The sequence below is a fragment of the Astyanax mexicanus genome, chromosome 6 (genome assembly GCF_023375975.1).
Source record: "Astyanax mexicanus isolate ESR-SI-001 chromosome 6, AstMex3_surface, whole genome shotgun sequence".
In the NCBI taxonomy this organism is placed as follows: Eukaryota; Metazoa; Chordata; class Actinopteri; order Characiformes; family Acestrorhamphidae; genus Astyanax; species Astyanax mexicanus.
The window spans coordinates 5,732,180-5,750,955 of record NC_064413.1 but is presented as its reverse complement, the minus strand read 5'-3'; the positions used below and the strand labels follow the sequence as shown (position 1 = coordinate 5,750,955).

Sequence of the window (18,776 nt, the reverse complement as noted above, 5' to 3'; positions counted from 1 at the left end):
TCACTGCCAGACACTATCTGTTTGGTGGCGATTGCGGCAGATATGAGCAGACACTGCTGACTGTGGTGAGGGAGTGGAGAGCTAGGTGCAGTCTGTACAGTCTCTGCTGGTGGGCCTAGAAGTCTGCGTGTTGTGTTTTGATCAACTGTAATGATGAGCTGGGGGTAGTGTGCAGGGGAGGTCAGTGTGGGCACTTCACTGTACTGTACACTAGAGTGCATGCTGTGGGCACTGGGGGGCAGGAGAGGAAGTGGATTTGTAAAGATCAGGTTCCCGTAAAGCACTTCCACTTCTTATATGTCTTACACAGATGTTTGTTTGTGAGTCACTCGGCTTCCAGATGAATCATATGATTCATAAGCCGCATCATACGTTAAAAGTAGCACACGGTCTGTAGCTTCTACCACTTAAAGCTATTACAGTAAAACTATATCAGCAGAGCTGGGACACCTACCACACATCTATATATCTATGTATCTGTCTATGTATCTATCTATCTATCTATCTATCTATCTATCTATCTATCTATCTATCTATCTGTCTATCTGTCTGTCTTTCAATACTGATAAAATACTGTCAAAAATAAAAGATTATTAATATTATCCATGGTAGTCAAAATTAAATTGTAAATATAATATATTAGATCAAATACATTATATTTAAAACCAGAACAAATATTAGTCAGAATTACAGTTCACATATTTGGACTATATATATATTTTTTTTTGTTATTTTTTTTGCTAGTAAAATTGCGATTTTAAATAATATTGCTAATATCAATCAACATGTGTTGACTTTTTAAATCTGTTGATCTAATACTATGTAACATATGACTAGCCACTATTACATTATGGATATGTGGTCTTGGTATTGTGACTAGTCTATATAGTATAAATCTGTATATTTGATATTATTACTAGTACAAATTCCATAGCTAATCTCTGAGGTGAGCTTTTTGCTAATAAAAACAAGTGGGACCTGTTAGGACCTGTATTATTGATGTTATTTTAAGCTAAACCTTTCCATTGTGAACTTATTATATTACTAAAAGACTGAAATTAACTTAAATCAGAGCATGTAAGTAACTTAATGATGTCATATTCACTTATGTAATGTCTTATACTGTATCAACACATTATAGACAAAAATATAGGAATGTTAAAAACTTTTAGCATTAATAAATCGATTTATTTTATTTATTTCTCTTCTAGTCAGCTTATGCTAATAACGCTCAGTGGGGGCAAATGTCTCAGGAGCCAATGAGAAGTCGCATATCTTATTAGTTTAAAAAATCTTATTACGAATAAAAAATATTATATATATATATATATATATATATATATATATATATATATATATATAAACATATATATATACCGGTATATTTATGTCAATTGTTTGTTTTGTGATGCACACCCAGAATCTTTGCTCAATTTATTTAGGTACTGTACCTATACAAATACATTTTGGAATAAATAAACAATAAAACCCAGTGTGAAGCCCCGCCCACAATTCACCTTTTCGCCGTTTGGGAGCGAGGCGGATTTGCATATGACTGACATTCCTGCGCTGCGTGCGACCAATGAGCGCTGGAGGCCGCGCGGTGACGCTGCAGCGGCACGGGCCAATCGTTGCGCTCGGCGAGTACAAAGTGGGCGGGTATGAGGCGCTGTTAGAACGAAAGGGGGCAGCCTGCTAAATACAACAAGAGGAAGAGGGGAGGGAGAGGGTGAAGAAAAGAAAGAGAGAGAGAGAAAGAGAGAGCGATAGAGAGATACAGAAAGAGAGAGAGGGCTTAGCGGAGAAGGAGAGAGAGGAGGAACCCGAGGGGGGAACGAGTGGAGGCTGGGCCGGCTGGGAGCGGGACTGATATCCGAGAAACGACGGCTTCTTTCTACTGCGGAGCGCCCTGCCGCTGCTGCTGCGGCTGAAGCCTCTTACGAGCGGAGTGTGTGTGCGCTCTCGTGCGCGCGCGCTCGCGTTTGTGTGTGTGTGTGTGTGTGTGTGGTGTGCGAGGGGACAGCGAAACGGACTTCAGATCCATCATTTTTAGGCTCAAGCATCGGTACCCCCCTGGAATATCATCGTTTTGCTTATTGTTTGTTTTATATTAACGTTGTTTTTCATAATTATTTATTGTCGTTTTTCTGGCGCTGTCCTCGAGGGCTCTGAGTTGTCGCTGTTGTTTTCGTATTTTAAACTGAAATAAGTTGCATTAGTGGTCTTCGTGACGAGCTCAGGGGGGTTCAGCCTTTTTGGAGGAGGTGGCGACTAGATAGAGTCAGACTGGGTGTGGGATAGAGAGAGAGGGGCATTTAAACACGAGAAGCAGCGCTTTAATAACAATATAACGAACGCTAACCGAATAATTGTCAAGGTTCGAAGCTAAAGAGATGGTGTGTTGTGTGCAGTCCAAGCTAAGTAAGAATCCGCAAAAAGCAGGTTATTAGCTTGTTAGATAATTAACTAGCAGGTTACTGGTTGTGTTGAAGCACTGGATGCACAAGTGCAGCTCTGACTGACAGTGCTGGAAGTCTTGAGTCGATTATTTGATACAAGTGCAGCTCTGACTGACAGTGCTGGAATTCTTAAGTCGATTATTCGCATGTGCAGCTCTTACTGAAACTGCTGGAAGTCTTGAGTCGATTATTCGAAACAAGTGCAGCTCCTGACTGAAAGTGCTGGAAGTCTTAAGTCGATTAGTCAAAATAAGTGCAGCTCTGACTAAGTGCTAGTCTTTAGTCGAATATTAGTCAAGAGACACAGGTGCAGCTTTGATTGACAGTTTTGGTCTTTACTCGATTATTTAACACAAATGCCGCTCTGAAACTGCTGGTCTGTATTCGATTATTTGACACGAGCAGCCCTGAGATGAGCGCTGGCTCCCCAACGCCGGTGCTTTTCGGCGGCGAGGGTACCGGGGCGTTCCCTGGGGGACGGACTCATGTGGAGCTCCGGCGCTGCCGCCGTTGAGATCAGGGCCATGCAGCCTACACGCGCTTTTCTGTGTAGATTTGTGTAGATGTTTGAAGACGAAATAAATCTATTTGTCTTTCTTGTGCCACGAAAAAGGTGGAAATAGGATGAATTTGATGAACCACGTTTGTAGCCAACATATTAGCGTAAACCTAACCCTCTCCTTCAGCATCTAGTTATACAGGCCATGTGTGCTGATTATATATGCTGAATATAACTGAAACACAGGTCTTTAACCTAGCTAACTTAGCTGCTTAACTAGTTAGCTAACATTTTACCATATTTTAAGCCGCATACACGACTGCTTCTACATTTTAACAGTTTCTATTTTCCACACAATTTGATAGCTAACAGCTAGCTGCGCAAATCCAAAGAACCGTTAGCTAAAAGACTTGTCCTGTATGTTGATCTAATTAGCTTAGCTAAGCGTAGCTAGCTGCAGTGCTAACATAGCAAGCTAGGTTATCTAGCTAAATGTCTCGCTTGAAAGATATACAGCTAGCTATAGTTTTCATTAACTGTATTTTTGGGGAATGTTTAGCGTATTAAATACTCATTTACTCTATGAAAATGCGCGTACATGCCTGTTTTGCGCTGTAAATACGCCTAGAAACGCAGCTGAAGAGGTTAGTCTGAGGTCGGGTCAGGTTACTACTCTAGCCCGGGGATTCTGAGGCCTAGTTCTTTTAACCCTTTAAACACCGCATCGGTCAGTCAGTGTAAACAAACAAGCGAAAGCGGCGCAGGGGGCGTTTTTGGACCAAAAATAAAGCAAATCTTCCAAATAGAAGTTCAATACGGAGAAGCGGGCAGATATAGGAATGCGTTTTGAGCTGTTTTGTGTCCATACTATTGTTTTGAAATGGCAAATGAGTTGGTTAACGCTAGCTAAGGTTAGATAACCAGCAGCTTCTTACTTGTGCGTTTTAAATATCCAAACTGAGCCATTAATTCATTAAAACGTGTGCTTAAAGAAAAAGCTGACTACCCAAAGATTACTAACTCATCTCCCCTGTGAAAGAGGGGCTTTAAGACTTTTGTGGCACCCAACTCGACTATGGCCATTTGTTTTGATCCTGACTTTTGAGAACTGACTGACCAGCATCATCATCATCATTATAACCTGCCACGGACGACGACCATGAAGATGCCGCATTTGTACTAGGAAGGATTCAGTGCTGTTTCACACCAAATGGACTTTTTAACGGGTTAAAGAAAGCCCACGGAGAAGGACATTGTTATTACACATTAATGAAGTGTTTATAGAAGCAAAAAAAAAAAAAGCAAGCCAAGAGACTCACGAATCCTCGTTAATCATGTTTTCCTCGGAAACCCCGCAATATCTTCGCCAAGGATTGAGCATGTTTGGTCAGTTTTGTCTCTTTTTCCCCCTAAATTGGTAACCTGTAAAAGAAATAATGCTGTAAAGAATTGCAGTTGTCTGTTCCAGCTTGAATTGGGCAGCAATGAAATGTGATTATTAGATTGTTGGACACATTTTAGATTTAGTGGTTTTCCATTTTTTATTTTTTCTGTTTTGTAAATTAATACTAGAGTCATCTAAACTATGAAACTCTAAAACATAAAAGGTGTTCAGCAATCCAGAATATGTTTTCTATCATGCTTAGATGACAGCTGTGCAGAACTTAATTACTTGAATGTCTTGCCTCTTAATGTGTTCGAGCTCATATTGAAAGCATATTGTAAAGTAGTGAAGAGGTAGAGTTGGTATACAGTGAATAGCCCAATTTGAGTAATGTTCTAATCCATATTGTGGCAATAACGTCTCAACTAGTAAAGAAAAAAACCTTGAATGTAATTTGAAGGGATCCTTAAGTGCAGGACCATCAAAAATGTTATGATGAAACTGGCTCTCAGCAGGACATCCCCACGAAACAAAGAGCAATAATTAGTTCTTTTACATAGGATAAGTTCAGCAGTTACGTTACCAGCCTCAGAAACTACAAGTTGACATCACCCCAGATAAGAGCACCTAAAAAAGTATTACAGAGTATTTTGGTTTGTTTAACACTTTAAGTTATTACATGATTCCTACACAATAAGGGGGTGGGGGGATAGAAGCATTGAACTAGAAAGTGTGTCCAAATTTTGACTGTTAATGTCTATTGAGTATTATTTCAGGATTGTTTACAATAGGGCTGCACAATATAATAAGAAAGTGCAATGGGTTGTGTAGTGTCAATGTATTATTTTTTACTTTTCACATTTTGTTGCTTTCTACACAGAGAAAACTAACCGATTTTCAATGGCATACGCACCAGACGTACATTATTTCCGCCCATTATCATTTATTTCATTCCAATCTTGGATGAAGTGCAGTATTAATATCATGACATGTTGGATTTGTTGACACCTGACAAAATTTGGAAAAAAATGTTTTTTATTTTCCAATATTGTGCAGCCCTAGTTTACAACTGAGTTGTAACAGTTTGAAATAAAAGATGTGGGAGTGTTTCTACCACCTCAAATACCACCTATACAGTAGGGTTGCACAGTATGTCTTTTCAGATTGACATTGCAGATGTACATCCAATATCATTTAAATGCTTTACATCTTCAGTGCACTGGAAAACATATTGACCGAATTGTAAACACCTTTTTAATGCATTAACATTCTGCATTACCTGCCAAATAACACTTTTCTTATAATGGATGGAGATTAATCAAAAAAGTTTTGTATTATAGAACTGTGTAGGAAACAGAAGACTCAGAAGGCATTAAAGTGGTTTAAAGGCATTTTGGAGCATTTCTATTAGTTAAGAATTTCTGATGCAAGGTTAAGAACGAACGCCAGATTTTAGATTCATATCCATATCCTAAACATAAGGACCTCTTATATTAAAAAAAAAGTAAAATTTTGCAATAAATCCAGTTTCATTTATACTCCATTCTTCAATGCACTGAAAGCATTGTTTATGATATGGTGGATTATTGAGTTTTGTGCCTGTTTTGTCCAAACTCATACAGTCCTACCCTATAGCCACTGACAGGTCTACTGTGGCCTAGATAAAAAGGTTACTTCCTTTGTGGTGTTACAACAACATTTTTGACATCGTTTTGGCACCTGGTGATATGAATTTATTTTATGTATGAAGTTTGTGTATGAAGTGGAAACCAAGACTATCTTATGTTTTTCTCCCTCCATAGTGTGGACTAATGTGGAGCCCAGATCGGTTCCAGTGTTTCCTTGGCATTCATTGGTCCCTTTCCTGGCGCCCACCCAATCAGATCCGTCGGCGCAGCTTGGTGAAGGCCAGCAGCCTGTCAGTCATTCGCAGGCTGGCACACTGAAGAAAGGTAAGTTCCAAAGAAAATGAGAAAATGACTTTCAGGCTCCAAAGTCAGTATGTTATAATGTGATTGGTCCTGTTTTATCAATTCAATAAGCTTTATTCAATAAGCTTTATTGGCATGACCATGTTCAACAGTATTGTCAATTTATCTCCGCTTTTGTTCTGTAACATTATTTAGTCTTAAAAACAGACCCCAGGCATGGCAGGTTAGAGTGTTTGGGCAGGGTGGGGGTTCAAGAGTTCTCAGCTTGGCAGGAACAGCCCTTGTTCTTTCTCTTCTTTCCACCAGAATCGCTGGGAGGGTCAGTGCTGAAGGAGACGGCAGAGGGAGCGTCAAATCCCCCCTCCCGGACAGCCATTGACGACCTTCCCCCAGAGAGGGAGAGAGAGCCGGAGAGAGAGAGACCAGACAGCGAGACGGAGAGTGACGTGGATGATCCGTGAGTAGTCCTGCTGTCTGTGACGGTGTGATGCTGGTGGTTGCTGGAAGATAGCAGATGGTAGCTAGTACAGTGTTGTGACATATATTAACTGTTAACTGTTATTTAAAATAGGGATGCACTGATATTCTTTAATTCAGTTCAGTTCAGCTTAGTCATTATAGCAATACAGAGTTGAATAAAGGTGTAAAAGGCGAAAATGATTGAACCACTTTAAAAAGAAACTAAGAGAAACTAGAATATATTTGCTGCTCTTTTTAACCTCACCCACATGTGTGCTCATTAACAAGGGAAGCTAGAGTTCACACTTCTTTGTGGTATATAAAGCCTCTAATTTAAAAGTGCTGCATACTATACTACGTGTAAAAAAGTAATATATGTGTAATATATGTGTTTTTGTGTGTAAAACTTTTGAATTTCAAACAGTGACCAAATTGTAAACCTATGCATAACAGAAAACACAGGTGCGCCACTGACTGAACACAACCTGGACAAATGTCAGCAGTCAGCAGTTCATTGCTTTCTAGGCAACTCCCAACTTTTACAGCAACAATAAGCAGAATACAAAATAAAATAACATTGCAGTTATCATAAATGACCTGCTCTCGCACCTTCACAGCATGAACCAGCAGGTCTGTTTCCTCTGCTAAGAAGTGCAGAAGCACTGCGCTATTAAAATACCAATCTGCCAAAGTCAGAGCACATCTAACTCTTACAGGGAATGGCAAGTGACACACTGATTTGTTTATTTCACATGACATCCAAAACGCAACCATGATTAATTAAGAAAATTAGTACATTAGTTTCGAGCCACGCAAGTTACTTAAATAGGGCCATGTATGGAAACTTTACAGGACTAGGGAAAAAAAACGTTTTATTACATATTTTAAGCAGTTTTGGAGCATTCTTATGATTATTACTTGAATTACATGAATTTCCAATACAATATGCCAGATTCATATTTTGTCAAAAAGTGAAAATTAAGGTTTTTGCAAGACATTGCAAGACAATGACACCATTTTAGTTGTCATTATGACATACTATTACTTATATAACAAAAGAAAATCTCTTAACCTTAGCTTTCAATAGAAGCCAATTTGAAGTTGTGTTTAGTAATTTTGTAGAATTTCTATTAAGCCCTTCATTTTTGCACAGTATGACCTGCCAGATGTAACATATAAAATAATCAAATACATTGGTAATTGAAAACTGAAATTAGAGTTAATGGAAATAGGAATTAAAATATGTTACCACATTTAGAAATATGCGTATCAAGCATGTCAATTTATAAAAACAATGTAGATGATATTTAGGTCAAAGGTACTATTGAAGCACTGTTAAGTTCAAACAGATAATAGAATCAGTGTAATTTCATACTGGTAAATGTTCACATCAGACATATCAGCCCTATTTAATTAATGTTGACTTGGTATAAAATTACAAACACTTTCAGACGTTCATCTTCATTAAACTCCTACTAAAGTTTTCTGTTTGCTGAGACGTTGACATTTATAAATGTTAATGGTGAAGTTTTTCCCTGACCTTGAATGTGGCTCTTCTGATTTGTTTTTAAAAAGACCCCAAACCAAACGAGCGGTTTCGGTGTTATCTGAATAATTGTACACTGTATTCCCAAGGCACACATGGTGTCTGCTGAAAAGGCATATTGTGACTCCTGGACAAGCTGCCAGATGTCTGCCTCATATGAGCACTTACTCTGTTGATTGGGTGCTCCAGCTAACGATGTTTATTTCTTTGGCATTTAGAAATGGAGTAATGATGAAACGACTAGAAGGATGCAGAGTGTACCAGACGAAGGGGACATTCAGCCATTATCTTGACATGTTTTCTTCAAGCATTTATTTGCACCTTCATAATTAAGTGCGCTGTGGGTTTAATTGCACCATAGCCCACTTTTTTAATGCCACTGAGCCAGTGTCTCGTCTTGGAAGTTGGTAAAGTTCTGATATATCCTGTGAGTTATAACCTGCTGCCTGTTGGAAGTTGGCAAGTCCAGTCCTGCTCATTTAGGGATGCTGCCATGCTGTAAAACAATGACTGTAGAAAAGAATGGACAGGTTTAAAATTAAGCCACTACAGGTCTAGCGCCTCTGCTGGCTGAATGGTAGCATCTCTATGGTGTAAAATTACAACAGTTGGTTTCTCTGTGCTGATATTCACACATTTAATATTAAAAAAATGATTCTACTATAGTATAAGAAGGTGTGAATACAATCCTACATAAGTGAAGGGATTGACATTGTTGAGTTGTAGTCGAGCTTTCTGACAGTTAGCTAGTTAATAATACTGTTATTGATCATGTGGTGTTATAGTCGTTGGTTGCATTAATAGACACTCTGTACAAAGTTCTTTACAGTCAGTCTGGTATTTGAAATGGCCAGTATAATCGTATTATTGTAGCTAACCAGTTAGAACCACAGAAAGAAATATACTATACACTATACAAAAAGTAGCAGTGCACAAATCCAACTTTTACATCAACAATAAACAGAATACAAAATAAAATAACATTGCAGTTATCATAAATGACCTGTTCTCACACCTTCACAGCATGAACCAGCAAATCTGTTTCCTCTGCTAAGAAGTGCAGAAGCACTGCGCCATTAAAATACCAATCTGCCAAAGTCAGAGCACACCTAACTCTTACAGGGAATAGCAAGTGACACACTGATTTGTTTATTTCACATGACATCCAAAACACACCCATGATTAATTTTAAAAATTAGTACATTAGATTCGAGCCACACAAGTTACCGTGTGTACTTTTCCTATCGTATTATTGTAGCTAACCAATTAGAACTACAGAAAGAAATACATTATACACTATATTTCCAAAAGTTTCTGCGTGCCTGCATTGCGTTTGGTGATATAAGGCTTGGATAGAGCTGCTTGGCAATGAAAAAATCTCCATTCCTTGAGTCTCTCTGCGCTCTACTGTTCCTGAGTTAATCTGAAGCTACGTGAAGTTTGGAGGAAAAAGTTAAAAAAGTTGGTGCACTATGCTCCTCAGCATCCTCTGACCCGCTCTGTTATTTTACACTGACAGAGCACAGAGTCGCTGTCGTTTCCAGTCTCTTACACTGTGTTATAATATCACTGACAGTTGGCTGTGGAATATTTAGTAGTAAGTAGTGATATTTCACGACTGGATTTGCTGCATCCTATCACTGTACCACGCACAATTTTATTAACTGAACTCCTAAGAGTGACCCATTATTTAACAGATATTTGTAGATATAGTCTGCATGACTAGTTGCAGCTTTAATACACCTGTGAAAAGTTTTTTATAATTGACTAATCGTTGCTAATCGTTGATATATATTATTTAACTCTATTCACTTTACTTTCCTAACTAAAAACTCTGTATCATTAATATATGATAAACATTAATCTATCACCTTGCCAGTGGCTTCAGCACAAGCCCACCCCCATGCTTTTTTTTTTTTTTTTTTTTTTTAAATTTTCCCATTTTCTCCCCAATTTTACACGGCCAATTACCCAACCCACTCATTAGGACTCCCCCTATCACTAGTGATGCCCCAACACACCAGGAGGGTGAAGACTAACACATGCTTCCTCCGATACATGTACCAGACAGCCACTGGTACATCAGCTCACAGACGCCCTGTGCTGTGGACATCACCGTAGGAGTGATGTAGGGAGAGAGTGCCATCTACCCACCCGGAGGGAGCAGGGCCAGTTTTGCTCCCTCTGACGCCGGCAGCTTGATGGCAAAGCTGCATGAGCAGGGGTTCGAACCTGCGACCTCCCGCTCATAGTGGCAGCGCCTTAGACTGCTGGACCACTCGGCGCCCTTTCACCCCCATGCTTAACAGTTGGAAGGATGTGCTTTTAATGAAATTCAGCCTCCTTTTTTCTCCTTTTGCAAAGCTTTTCTTGCGTCTCAGTAGTCCGAGCTACATAACGGCAACTCAAAGAGAGAAACCAAACACTTTCCACTCTCTCTTGTGTCTGTGAGGATGAGTGACAGGAGCAGGCTCAGGGCCATTTACATTAATGAGCTGTCGTCGGAATATGCTCAACTAACAGTCTTTCTTCCGCTGATGAGTAGACATATGCAAATTTCACATCTAAAATAGAACATTAAGTTACCTTATAGTCTCTCGCTTAGCAGGGATTTTGCTTAAATGAGCTCATTATAACAGAAAGTGCTCACTTGCTGATGTGTTAAATCAAGCTCATTATTATGTGTAATGTACCTTATATACCTCCATGCTAATATCGCTGAACTTTTTATTTTACTGTGGTTTTTGAACTATTATTATATTTAAAACAAGGTCAAAATTAAGTGTTTCCATTTGTTTAGAATAGAATTGCCTTTATTGTCACATGGTTTCAGAGCTATTTCAAACCTGACAGTCTAGACTAAGGTTAATGTGTTTAAAATGTTCTGCATTGTAGATTAATACTAAAGTCATCCAAACTATAAAGAAAAACATATGGAATTATTTAATAAACAAAAAAGTATTAAACACACCAGAATATGTTTTATGTTTTAGATTCTTCAAAGTAGCACCTCTTGCTTAGATTAGACAGTTTTCACATATTGGCTGAATTTTTTTTTGTCAGCTTTATGAGGAAGAGTCACCTAGAATTTAGGCTTTCAGTTAGCAGCTGTGCTGAACTCTTCAAGAGTTAATTACTTGAATTTCTTGCCACTTATTGTGTTTAAGAGCATCAGTTGTAAAGTTTTGAAGAGGTAGAGTTACAGGTACACAGGAAAGAGCCCTATTTGAGTAATGATCTAAACCATGTTATGGGTATGCAAGAACCACTCAACTGAATTAAGAATTAAGAAATGAAGATCAGTCAATCTGAAAGTCAATTTCAAGAACTTAAGTGCATTTGCAAAAAAGACCATATAATTTTATATTTTATTTACAAGCCAATAAAAAGATGCAGTATTTGAATTGGTTTGGAGCCAGCTGCATGTGTGACACAAAAGAAAATAGTCCAGAGTCAGGCTTTGGTGTGAAGTTATGGTTCCCTGTGAGAGTGATCCTACCACCACCATGTTTTACATGGCAAAATCAATAAATCTTAAAAAAAATTGCACTGTTCTGCTGTAAATTTAAGGCTGGTTTGATACTCTGGTAGAATAGTGCCTCATACATCAAGAAGTCTATTCATTACCACTACATATTAAATCTTTTAGACAGCATTCGACTCTGCAGACGTCTGATTCTGTTGTAACGGCTGCGGATCCTCTTTCAGCAGTTTCGTATGGGTTGTTCTGAGGGAGTTTTAACAGAAGAGAGATGAATTAAAAGAGCAGGACAGAACATTTCAGGCATCAGTTCTGCGTGCTAGACATCTGAGAGTGATTTAACACTGCGAAAAACACCACGTCTCTGACTCACACACAGATACACACACACTCACTGTCCCCCACCAGTCCATCCAAGAGCACACTGCGGAGTACTGTAGTGCTATTTTTTACATTACACTCCATATTGAAGTGATATTATGTAGGGTTTAGCATATTACAGAGTATTTTTACCTACGCTGTAGAAATTGAGATTTTTCAGCTAAAGCCAACGGCCGTCGCTCCAGTGCTACAATCCTACAAATGCACGAGCTTCAAATTATTATTTTTTTGTTTGATAGGGGTGTATGATATGAACAAAAAATGCAATGTATCATAATACTGCTGGATACCCTGATATCAATGTAAAACACAATGAAAAAAGATCCTGGAATGTTTTTGCGACAATATACTGTAGACCTACCGTGACCTCATTTTGCCTCACTCTACCTCACTACCTCATTTAACTTTGCTCTGCTTCACTCTACCTCACTTTACCTCACGCTGCCTCACTCTTTCTTGCTGTAACTAACTCTACCTCGCTTTACCTTGATCTAACTCTCACTGCCTCACTTTATGTCGCTGTACCTTACATGCCTCTTTTTACCTCGCTCTGCCTCACTCTGCCTCGTTGTACCTCACGCTACCTGGCTCTACCTCTAGTCTCATGTCAAATCACCACAGTCTGCAGAGTGGAAAGCTCCCTCTGTTGCTGTACGTAGTAGGGGTGCAACGATTATTTAATATAATCGACAATGTCAGTTATTTGAATTTGTTGACTACAAATTTAATAGTCGACTAATCGTTAATTTGTAACAGTACCACATTACACAAAAGCGCAATAGAAGACTTAATTTGTGTCTCCAAAAGTGCCCAAACACAACAGATTGCATATTTAATCAGTAAATATCAGTAATTTCCATGTTTAAACAACAATGAGATATTTAAATGTCATTTAAACCTCATGTTCTGCTGTTTCTATCGTTTTTAGAGATGACAGAAATAATCGTTGACTAATCAAATAATCGGAAAAATAATCGTCAGATTAGTCGACTGCCAAAATAATCTTCAGTTGCAGCCCTATTACGAAGGTAATGCAGTTTGAGGTTGCTGTTATGCATTTTTAATAATGCATTATTATTAAGTTTTAATGATAAACACATCAAAAGAGCTCTAATAAAACTGTAAATAATAGCAAAATAAAATAGCTACTTACGATGCAGACAGTGCTCACAATACGTAACAAGGCAGAGTGAGGTAGAGGTCCACATTGAACACCCACACCAAACTACTTCTGCCTCTCCTGGGAAAGATGAGGGCATCCGAGCCAAGTGCCAAAAAAAACTTTGAGGAGTTTAAACTAGTTTAGTTTAGTCTTAATTAATCAGTATTAGGATATCCAACAGCGTTATTGCCAATAGCATTTTTTGTCCATATCTTCTTAACACCTCTATTCACTTGTTCAGATAGCAGTGCGAGAGCTTCAACATTACCATACATTGTTTTTGGGTGCTTTATAGTCCTGTACTGTTTAATGTAATTTTCAATTATCAATATGAGTGAGGGAATAACTTAAACTAACATTACAGTCTGTTACTACAGCCTGTACATAAATTTATTATTCTTTTTTACTCTACATTGATGAAAAATACATTTACCAGCGATTACCTTAACTATATAATACCCCAGTTATATAATAATTCATACTTAAAACCAGTTTAAGATTTGTGTCTAATGTGGTCAAAAGTGCTGCCACTATGATCGGGAGATCGCTGGTTTGACTCCCAGTCATGCAGCTTGCCATCAGCTGCCAGAGCCCTGAGAGAGCAGAATTGGCCTTACTCTCTCTGGGTGGGTAGATGACGCTCTTAAGTGACTCCTAAAGTGATGTTGATAGCACATTCTGTGATCTGTGAGCTGGTGTATCAGAACCGAGTCGCTGCACTTTCCTCCAAACGTTAGCGCTGCAATGCTACTCGGCAATGCTGCACCAGCAGATCAAAAAGAGGCGGAGTCTGACTTCACATGTGTTGGGAGGAGGATCTTGTGTTGTGGCTTCACGAGTGAATAGGGGACATACTGACAACTGACAACTGAGTAGCTGCTGAATGGGTGGGACAATCAACCTAGCTAAATTGTAAGAAAATGGGGAAAAATGTTATTAAATATATAAAAAAGGTTTGTGTCTCATATTTAAGTAAAATGTTAAAATGCTCCATCCTTTCCAAAATTGTTTTGTTCTGAAATGTTGGAATTGAACCACAGTTTACTAAATCAACCTGAATCATCCTAGACAAAGCAGCATTACTCCACACTTGACTCATCGGTGTCCTGTTGTATTATTGATGTCGTGAGTCTGTCCACAGCTCAGCATTTTAAAAGATTTATATGTTTTTTTACAACAGTGTTGTTGTGTAAACTAGTGTAACCTACTGAAAAGATTAAGGATATAAATATGAATTAAATAATCACCATTAATGAATCTTATGTAATCATGCAATAGTAAAATAAAAACATTACATTATAGCTTATATATAAATGAATGGTATAAATTGAAACACCAAGTCCAAACTTGCTGCCATTAAGTTAAGTGTCTTATTTTCGCTGTCTGAAATTTATGTTCTGTTGTGAATTCTGCATTTTACACAGCATCCCATATTTTACAATTTGGGCATTGTATAATACTCAGTTGTCCAGTTTTTCTTTGGCTTGTTATTGTGGTGCATCTTCTCGCCTTCACATTTGGGCTTTAGCTGTTGTCTCAGTTCACAGTCTGTTTGGTTTGTTCTAGTCAGTTCTCCTCTTTCTGCCTGTTTCTGTGTTTGTATTTTTATGTTTTGTATTTTGGAATGTTTCTTTTAGTAAATCATAATTACTCTGGCTTTTACTGCTAATTAATTAAACATTAAAAAACAGAGTCTCTCAAAAGGAATTGGGTTCACTAATCTTCCAAAAATGTTTGTTTAAAAATTATAAAACAATTTTAGAAAATGGTTCCCAACATGAAATTGTAAAGACTTTAGATATCCCACCATCTACAGTTAATAATATCATGTGTGTAATGCTGCATCCCTCCAACTGCACGCATGTGGGCATAAATCATTCTCTGCATCGTCCAATTAAATCGTTTAAATGGGAAATCATTTTATACAAGCCTTATTTCTTATAAACTATTCATAGAAATGTATATTTATAAATATAAATGTATTGTTGAGCTTCCAGATATTTCCAGTTACAGCTGAATTCAGGCTTTTAATCCCAAAAAAACGCTCTTATTTACCTTTTAAAAAAAAACATTTAAAGGCCTGATTAAAGGGCTGATTACTGTTGTTGTGCTGTTTTGGGTGGAGGCGGGGCTCGTGACTTCACGGGCCCTGCATTGCTTAATATTGTGATCGAAAAAAGAACAATCGCAATGTAAAATGTTTCCAGTATTGTGCAGCCCTAATTTGCATTTTCCATACTGTTGCAACTTCGTCAGATTGTGGGTTGTAACTGTTGGAATATGCAAATGAAGTATAATTGGGACAAATGGTCTGAAAACTACAAATAACTGAAGTCAGTTAAGAAGGTGTAGAGTCAATGAAGTGCTGTTACTTATACCTGATCCTTGTCAGTGGAAATAGCAGATTGCACTTCTACTGATTCTGAAGGGAAACTGCATTACATGCTAATGAGCTAATCATCAAACTCCTGCTGATATGAATCAGGAGCAGGATATGTCAGTCCGTCCTGTCTGTCGGAGAATGTACACTACTGAAATACAGATTCACAACTGAGGAGTTTATAGAGTAAATGCTTTGTCAGCATATGTTACCAGTAGGGCTGTGTATTGGCAATAATTTGCAGATACAACAATGTATCACCATACATTACGATTCAATCCAAAATTTGGATTACCAAATTTTAAAAGTTACTACTGACAATTGACACTTTTGACAGTGTGGGATTTCATTTTCCAGCAGGACTTGGCACACTGCCCACACTGGTCTAATATAACGATTTTTGAGTTTTCATTGGTTGTAAGCCATAATTATTAACAATAAAAGAAATAAATGCTTAAAATAGATCACTCTGTGTGTAGTACATTTATATAATGTATGAGTTTTACAGTTTGAACTGAATTACTGATTTTTTTAGATGCCCTAGTATATACAGGGGTTGGACAATGAAACTGAGGAGGTTTCATGGCTAAATTGGAGCAGCCTGGTGGCCAATCTTTATTAATTGCACAATATTGTACCAGTAAGAGCTGTAAGAGTGTGAAGGTTCAATTAGCAGGGTAAGAGCACAATTTTGCTTAAAATATTGCAATGCACACAACATTATGGGTGACATACCAGAGTTTAAAAGAGTGCAAATTGTTGATGCACGTCTTGCTGGTGCATCTTTGACCAAGACAGCAAGTCTTTGTGATGTACCAAGAGCCATGGTATCCAGGGTAATGGCAGCATACCACCAAGAAGGATGAACCACATCCAACAGGATTAACTGTGGATGCAAGAGGAAGCTGTCTGAAAGGGATGTTCGGGTGCTAACCCGGATTGTATCCAAAAAACATAAAACCACGGCTGATCAAATCACGCAGAATTCAATGTGCACCTCAACTCTCCTGTTTCCACCAGAACTGTCCGTCACCACAATAAATTATTGTGGACTAAGGCTAGGTGTTTCAGTTTCATTGTCCAACCCCTGTAAATATATATATTTATATGTCTGTGTGTGTCCAGGTTTTTGCCAGGTGTCCTCCCTGATCCACCGATCTCAGCATCTCCAGGAAAGCGGCGTTCTCAGTCTCTCAGTGCTCTGCCTAAAGATGACAAGAATAGCCCTGGAAAGGTAAATATCCCTGCTGTACTTTAATGCCTGTTTGTCTGGAGCTACGATGCTAGTGGAACAAACAATTAATGAAAGCTTATAGCCGTCATTTGAGGCTTTCCAACAAAACATATATATTTTTTTTCTTTCTTTTGGGAGAAATCTTATTTTCTTATGAATTTTATTTACACTTAAATTTCTTTTTCTTCTATACTTCTATAAAAAAACATGGACAGAATTACATGCATCTTAAAACTAATTTATGTTAATTTTTCTTAATTTTCTGTCCTGTGCTCTAATTCTTCAGAGGGAGAAGGATCATATCCGGAGGCCAATGAATGCCTTCATGATCTTCAGTAAGCGACACCGTGCCCTAGTCCACCAGAGGCACCCTAATCAGGACAACCGGACCGTTAGCAAGATTCTGGGAGAGTGGTGGTACGCTCTGGGACCCAAAGAGAAGCAGAAATACCATGATCTTGCATTCCAGGCAAGTGTAATACACTCCACTGTGCTGCTGCACCATCAAAAGTGATATGACGTGAAGTTTTTTTTTTTATTATTTCAGTCCTACAATATTGATACACATGATTGCATATAATTAAAAGACAGAAAAGCCACATTATATAGCATTTACACTTTAATAAGCAGATTCAGAATCATGTTAATGCTCCACTGACTGTCATTCCTATTCCTGGGCCAGAAATGCACTACGTAACTTTGGTGGAGTTGCACGAGACCTTGCTCCAGAACTGTAAAACGCTGTATAAGCTGCTCATCCCAAAAAAACTATTTTTGATTAGGATATAATTTTCTAAATGTTATATTTCACATTCTTAAAACGTTTAATCTGTCAAGTGTTTTGGATCATTTTTCGTTCTATATATTCTGGTAACGTCACTGCAACGCCACTTAGTTTTGAGAATGTTACTCCTAACCTTTCCCTAATGTTATTTTTTTGTCTAGAAACATTTTAGTAATGTTGTAAAGCAAGCCTTTATGATGTCACACATTTTCAGAACATTACTGGAACAATATTTCTGTAACATGAAAGGCTAAGCTTCCTGGAACCTTTACTAAACATTGCTAAATTGGCTAATATATAATTAGCCGATATGATCTCTTTCTGATTTACTCCTTCTCTTATCTACATCAGGTTAAGGAGGCACACTTTAAGGCTCACCCAGACTGGAAGTGGTGTAATAAGGACAGGAAGAAGTCGAGCAGCGAGGGCCGTAACATGCCTGGAGGAAAGGACATCAGAGAGAGGAGCATGTCTGAGACCACAGGTACGAGTACAGAAGTTATTTATTTATTTATTTACAGATTTTAATATTTTTTAGTCTTTTCTAGTTTGCACTCAGATAGTTAGGACTCCCCATATATCACAATTCTGCCAGTATTGTAAAGGCCAAGTCATACTTCTGCATCAATGCAGACGTATCAGGGTTTGTACGGTAATGAAAAACCTGTCTGGAAAAGTCATGGAATTTTAAAATAGAAATTTCCAAGCCTGGATAAGTTTTGGAAAAATAAAAATACCCAAAAGGTTTTGGAAAAGTCATGGGAATTTGGAATCCCCTAGCTTTTGTGGGTTTTTCTTATCTATCAGCTGAGAAAAAAAGCTATTTTAAAATAACAGATACATCAGCTCAGAGTTTGTTTGGTGATTTAGCTCAACACCATGAAGCTCTCAAGATTTGACACACATTTTATTATTGAAGATTGTGTGTGAAAATTGCTTAAAGAAATGTTTTTTTTTGTTATCAAATTAATTTAAGGCTTAAGACTGTAATTAATTTTGATTATAGTTGTAGTTGTCTGCGCTGATGTTTTAACAATCGTATGGTCATAAACATTTGTCTTGAAGTCATGGAAATT

General features: G+C 38.0%; 1 protein-coding gene across 2 annotated transcripts in view; it reads left to right on the top strand.

The window, feature by feature from the left end:
• The window catches only part of cicb (capicua transcriptional repressor b), a 71,435-nt gene that overhangs the window by 36,944 nt on the left and 15,715 nt on the right, over positions 1 to 18,776 (top strand). For both annotated transcript variants that reach the window (XM_022674322.2, XM_049480714.1), the window contains exons 3-7: positions 6,145 to 6,294; positions 6,580 to 6,730; positions 16,808 to 16,916; positions 17,203 to 17,385; positions 18,052 to 18,184. In XM_022674322.2, the coding sequence (XP_022530043.2) occupies positions 6,145 to 6,294; positions 6,580 to 6,730; positions 16,808 to 16,916; positions 17,203 to 17,385; positions 18,052 to 18,184 (726 nt within the window). The remainder of the gene's footprint in view (positions 1 to 6,144; positions 6,295 to 6,579; positions 6,731 to 16,807; positions 16,917 to 17,202; positions 17,386 to 18,051; positions 18,185 to 18,776) is intronic.